Genomic DNA, 7,149 nt, shown 5'->3' with positions numbered 1-7,149 from the left:
GTGTTGGTGATGGAGGAGGAGAATTTACTCCAAATGTTGATAGATGTATTGATGGTGTTGATTTCGAAAGAGGAGGAGACTTCAGTGATATTAGTGGTGGTTTTGGAATAGGAACATCTTCTCCGATCGATGAGAATGTTCCTTGTCTTCAAGAAACTCCATCCACTAAGGAGACGATAGATTTATTGAATGTTAGAGTAGAGTGTTTAGAGAAAACTATCGTCACCATGAATGCTAAGATTGAGTCTTTAGAGAAAGCTATCATCACCATGAAGTCTAAGAGAGGTATTAGGCCATCATCAAAGATCTATCATCCATATACTCCCGACTATATTAAAAGAACAAGGAGACAAATTTCGGAGGCATTATCAAGTGCTAGAAAGAAAAAAAAAAGGAAAAAGTGAATGAGACCATTATCGAAAAAGAATTGGTGTCCGGAAATAGTAAAGGTAAAATTATATTCTAATCATCTTTCTAAGATTTGTCTTGTGTTATATATATTTCATTTTTACATGTGAAATTCATTTTTTTAATATTACAGATGAAGGGGCTGATATTGCAGATGAAGAGGCTGATTCGAATTCAAAAAGGAGTTGAAAGAGTGATGAAGAATGGGCTACTTGTGAATATGCATTTTTACCACTATTTTGCTACTCTTAATTCACTTTTGTTGTACATTAGTGAATATGGTATTTTGAAATTGATGAATTGAAGGGGCTGCTTGTGGATATGCATTTTTACCACTATTTTGCTACATTTTTAACTCACTTTTGTTGTACATTAGTGAATATGGTATTTTGAAATTGATGAATTAAAGGCTGCTTGTGGATATGCATTGTTACCACTATTTTTCTACACTTTTAATTCACTTTTGTTGTACATTAGTGAATATGGTATTTTGAAATTGATGAATTAAAGGCTGCTTGTGGATATGCATTGTTACCACTATTTTTCTACACTTTTAATTCACTTTTGTTGTACATTAGTGAATATGGTATTTTGAAATGGACAAATTACTTAACTACACTCCTTTACTTACCTTAATATCCATTTATCCCTACTTATTTCAAAAATTTCAAAAATCCCTTATTTACCTATGTATCCCGCATGTATCCCGTGCACAACGTTATGTATCCCGCTATGTGAAATGTATCAAACGCTATGTATCCCATGCACAATGTTATGTATCCCGCTATATGGAATGTATCAAACCTAATGTATCCCGTGCACAACGCTATGTATCCCTCTATGTGGAATGTATCAAACCTAATGTATCCCGTGCACAACGCTATGTATCCCGCAAACATTATTTTTAAGGGATTTTTGGTAAATAGAAAACTAGAAGGGATATGATGTTATTTAGTACTTATAATATGTGGTTCCTATAATTTATACTTTTGAAATTGATGAATTGAAGGGGTTGCTTGTAGATATGCATTTTTACCACTATTTTGCTACACTTTTAATTCACTTTTGTTGTACATTAGTAAATATGGTATTTTAAATTTGATGAATAGATATTTTAATTGAAAAAAAGAATTGTGATGTTGTTAGTGAACTAGTTGAAGGTGAGGATTTGACTCATCCAATTGTTGAAATTCTCTACAGCAATTAAACAAGTTGTTGTATTTTTTACAGCAATTGCTGAAATTCTCTACAGCAATTAAGTAAATTGTTGTACTTTTCATAGCAATTGCTATAATTCTCTACAACAATTAAACGAGTTGTTGTATTGTTGTATTGTTTTACAACAATTGCTTAAATTTCTACAACAAGCACGAAAATTATTGTACTTTTCATAGCAGTTGTTGAACTTTTCTACAGCAAGTAAAAAAGTTGTTGTACTTTATATAACAATTGCTAAAAATTTCTTTAACAAGTAAGCAAATTAATTGGCTAATTGATTGTTTATTGGTTGTAACACTCATATTTAATGATAAATAGAGTAGCGTTGATTTAATTTAAAAATAAAATTTATATTAGATAGTGATCTTGTATAATGAGATAGTTATTTGACATACCAGACGATCAATTCCATTGCAATTTCACATGTTATCAATTTATAATGAGTAATTGATTGCTTATTGGTTGTAACACTCATATTTAATGATAAATAGAGTAGTGTTGATTTAATTTAAAAATAAAATTTATATTAGGTAGTGATCTTGTATAATAAGATAGTTATTTGAGATACCAGACGATCAATTAAGTAATTTCACATGTAATCAACTTAAATTGATAAATTGATTGTTAATTAGTTATATTAATCATATTCCATGATAAATAGGATAGTTTTGACTAATTTTAAAAGAAAATCTAGAATAGCTAGAAATTTTATTTGAATATGCTACAACAAATAAGTAAATTGTTGTACTTTTCATAGCAATTGCTACAATTCTCTATATCAATTAAACGAGTTGTTGTATTATTTTACAGCAATTATTTAAATTTCTACAACAAGCATGAAAATTATTGTACTTTTCATAGCAGTTGCTGAACTTTTCTACGGAAAAGTAAAAAAGTTGTTGTACTCTATATAGCAATTGCTAAAATTCTCTATAACAAGTAATAAAATAATAATAAGAATAACAATAAAATCAAATATGTCTCACAATCAAAATAACAACAATTAGTACCAAAATAGATAAGATCAAATGTGTTCACAAATATTAACAACAAAAACAACAATTAGTACCAAAAAAAAGATAAGATCAAATATGTTCACAAAAAACAAAAAGAACAAATGTGTTTTTATGCAACATTTCGCTCTTGTGATCAATTTTTTGCATAAAGAACATTTATTTTTCTTCGTTGAAAATGATTCCCCGATTCCTTTATGTCTTTTTGAGGACCTTCTTCCAGCCTTGCCTGGCTCAACAAAAGGAGAAGATATTTTTCTCTCTAAAATCTCAATAGGACTTCCCAACTTTCTTCAGATGGCACCGGTTTAATTTCCTCCACATATGCAATAAGGTATACCTCTACTTTGTATACGAAGAGGAGTAATCATAAATGTGTCTCCCATAGTCATCACCATATTGGCATCAAAGCGCTGTCATAGCATGTGGACAAGGTACTTTGTCAATGTTAAAGACTTTACAAATACAAGATTTGTCTAGCAAATCAATTGTTACAACTTTATCATGACCGGTGACAATATACTTGTAGTTGGCAGTTTGATGGACCAATAGCTTGTTCCCCAGATTAATATTTTTTGCAATGTCTTTTTCTATCGAAGGGACGAAGATGGTTGGTGCATTAATGAATTTCATACGCCTCTCATGAATTTTTTTTGCAAATCGCCTGTTTATTGCATCAAATAGAGCAGTAATGGAATATTCTCTTTCATCAAGAAACATTGAGTTAATCGACTCAGCAATATTTGTCGTCATAATATTGTACTTGTAACATATAAGTGTCCAAAAATATATTATAAGTATGTGTTTATAACTGTTGTATAGTTTTTATAACAATTGTTGCATATTTCTCAGCAGGTGCTGAAATAAGTGCAGCAGTTACTATAAAAAATTGCAACAGTAGCTGTAAAAAACGGCAGCAGTTATACCAACTATCAATAATAACTATAATAAATTTGACCTATTTCCGAGAAAGAATGCCCTGCTCCATCGGTGAAATCCAACACGTTCAAGATGTGTGGCAGCCTGTGGAACCAAATCTCTTATTCGATTAAAATGATCACTGAACACATCAATATTATATGCTTTTGTCGCCTTATAAAAGTGGTAGACAACACTCGCATTGTGAAATTTATTTCGAATATTTTCTCCTAAGTGCCTCATGCAACAACCATAATGAGTTGAAGGAAATACAATTGAAACCATCTTTCTACTACTTTGATGTCTATTAGAGATTATGCACAATTCAGGAGTATCAAGTACAAAACTTCTCAATTGCTCGAAAAAGTATCGGTAGGAAGCATCACATTCAGAGTCTACTACGCAAAATGCCACCGGACAAATATGATTCTCCGCATCCTGTGCAACAGCAGACAACAACACACCACCATATTTACTTCTCAAAAATGTCCCATCAACAACTATGACTTTCTCATTTGTGCGAAACCAAGAATCAAGCTCCATATGCCACAAAAAACACTTGAACCTACCATTTTCATCAATCTTCAACGCCGTTTTACTTTTCGGATTAGATGTCCTAAGCATATGACTATACGCATCAATCACTTCATATCCATGTTCATGTGTCCCTCTTACCAAAGACTTTGCAAACTCGCTACCCATCCAAACTTTCCAATAACTAACCTTGCATCCCAATTCAATACGGATAGAGTTTTTCAAATCTTTTGTAGATGGACCTTTACCTTCGGGATATCTATCTTTCAAGTATGCTCCAATGACTTTTGTTGTGGCGTGTGGATTATGACTCGTAAGATGTTTTGAGCCACATGCATGCATCTTTTCATACTTTTTAATATAAAATCTATCAAAATTTTCAACTTTCACCGCTCTTAGCCACCACTTGTATTCAAGATGCTCACATTTGACACAATACACTGAACACGAATTAATTACCTTCTTCAACCTAAAATCTTTTTTGACACAAGCAATTTTCAATACAATATCTAATTCTTGTTTATTCTTAAACGACATATCTTTGTAAAAACCTGTTCCATCATCTTGAGCATGACTGCATTAAGTTAATTAATTATCAGCTAAAGCAAAAATTAATTAAGTGTACAAAGAGGATGAACTTTTAGAAATAAGTAAATTTATGAGTTCATAGTACTTGCTCATCAGCAACTTCACCAATAATGGGCAATCAATTCCGAACTTCAGGAGAAAGAATATGTTGACATTCACGCTCTTCATTCGGAATATTCATATTCATATTCATCCTACCACATTCATCGTTCAACACTTGTTGGTCATCACATAAATTATGATTCTCCACCAATCTTTCAACCATGTAGATCCTTAAAACACCTCTAGGTTCATCTTCCAAATAAGTACTTAAACTAAGTTGATCATTTATCTTAAAAGGAGCCATCTTCTGCTTTTCACCACAACTATGCGGGTAAGTGATCACAATATCTTCCAACTCACAATTTAATTGACAACAAGTAATGATTGTATTTGCAAAATCATCATATGCAATATCTCGATGAACATTCATTACAATTGTCGCGGTCAATTCTTTACTTTTCCAACGCCAAATATACGATTGTCGGACTCGACCCATTCACCATTACAATCAACTGGTACTACTATTCTATCTCCCATTAATGATGTTGAAGATACCTGAAAATATTGTAACTTAGAACTAAAAATTTGATCATAAGAAAAATTATATTAAACTATCACAATTGTTGTAAGTTATTCAGTAGTTGTTGAAATAGATATTGCAGTTGCGGCAATTTATTCAACAACAGGAGGAGGAAGAGGAAGAAGAGGAGGAGGAAGAAGAAGAGGAAGAGGAAGAGGAAGAAGAGGAAGAGGAAGAAGAATATGGTGGGTTATTTTCTTAAAAATCAAGTTAATTTTGATTGATTTGGAGATTTCCGCCCAAGGAGGGGCATGAATGACAAGTTTTCTAACGGTAGGAGTAAGAATAACTTTATTTTAACGGTAGGGGTAGAATCAACTAATGAATCAAAGTAGAAGAATATGGTGGGTTATTTTCTTAAAAATCAAGTTAATTTTGATTGATTTGGAGATTTCCGCCCAAGGAGGGGCATGAATGACAAGTTTTGTAACGGTAGGAGTAAGAATAACTTTATTTTAACGGTAGGGGTATAATCAACTAATGAATCAAAGTAGAAGAATATGGTGGGTTATTTTCTTAAAAATCAGGTTAATTTTGATTGATTTGGAGATTTCCGCCCAAGGAGGGGCATGAATGACAAGGTTTCTAACGGTAGGAGTAAGAATAACTTTATTTTAACGGTAGGGGTAGAATCAACTAATGAATCAAAGTAGAAGAATATGGTGGGTTATTTTCTTAAAAATCAGGTTACTTTTGATTGATTTGGAGATTTCCTCCCAAGGAGGGGCATGAATGACAAGTTTTGTAACGGTAGGAGTAAGAATAACTTTATTTTAACGGTAGGGGTATAATCAACTAATGAATCAAAGTTGAGAGGTATTTTTTACCATTTTTCCATATTTTAAACGGTAGGAGTAAGAATAACTTTATTTTAACGGTAGTGGTATAATCAATTAATAAATCAAAGTTGAGAGGTATTTTAAACCATTTTTCTATATTTTAAACTTTGTTGTTCTTACGAAGTTCTGCAAAATTATTATTTTAAGTATCTTAATTGAAACTGATAGAATAATATAATTTCTCCGTCTTATTTTATGTGACATCATTTTTTTAATTTATCTAAAAAAAAATAAAGAGTGGCGTTAAATCCTGCTTTGTTGTAAAATGTAACCTATGGGAAGTGTGGGGCTATAGCAGGTGAGTGGGCCCACATCAATCTCTGGCAACTTCTTTTTGTTTTTTTAAGAGAAGCTATAATAGTAGGCCATGTTCTATACTTATTACTCATTGACAGATTTTATGCAACAGAGAAGGCACTATAATATGACACGTTAGTGCTCATGGAATAATCAATCATTTACAAATCTTTAATCATATTCTATCTTAACAAGATTGCGAGTTCAAGTTATCAAAAAAGCAAAATGGTTGGAGATCCTAAGAAGATACAAAAAAAAAAAATCATATTCTATCTCTAAACTTACAACAAATCACACTTAACCATATTCAATTCTTCATACATTTTTTTATTAATCCATTACAGAGAAACTTATACTATTTTAATAATGAAAATAAATAAGTAAAATTGTTTTATACGTGGTAGTAATTATTGTAAATTTGTAATAATGATTAGAAAAATGAACGATTGTCTTATTTAACATAATGCATCTTGATTATTAACTTGCCTTCCGTTGGCAAATATAATCTTTAACTTTGAGTATGCACAAATAGACACATAAATTTGTATAAAATTGAACAAATAGACACATTCATCCTACAAATTTAAGAATCAATTATTTTTAATTTAATTTTCATTTTGTAAAAGTTTTTTTTTAAGAGATATCTAACTAAATCGAACCAAATCGATAAGTTATATTCATATATTTTTAATTATATATGCATAATATATTA

General features: G+C 31.1%; 1 protein-coding gene across 1 annotated transcript; it reads right to left on the bottom strand.

Moving 5' to 3' along the window:
* Nucleotides 1-3,444: 3,444 nt before the first annotated feature.
* LOC125817133 (uncharacterized) lies at nt 3,445-4,847 on the bottom strand. The gene is made up of 3 exons (XM_049496700.1): nt 4,765-4,847; nt 3,831-4,665; nt 3,445-3,540 (listed from the first exon to the last, which is right to left on the bottom strand). Exons 1-3 carry the CDS (start codon nt 4,845-4,847, stop codon nt 3,445-3,447), a joined length of 1,014 nt encoding a protein of 337 aa, XP_049352657.1.
* Between the last annotated feature and the right edge of the window lie 2,302 nt (nt 4,848-7,149).

This window comes from Solanum verrucosum, unplaced genomic scaffold, assembly GCF_900185275.1.
Source record: "Solanum verrucosum unplaced genomic scaffold, falcon-dt-bn FXZP01000094.1, whole genome shotgun sequence".
Classification (NCBI taxonomy): domain Eukaryota; kingdom Viridiplantae; phylum Streptophyta; class Magnoliopsida; order Solanales; family Solanaceae; genus Solanum; species Solanum verrucosum.
Note: the sequence above shows the minus strand (reverse complement) of the source record. Positions and strands in the feature narration are given on the sequence as shown.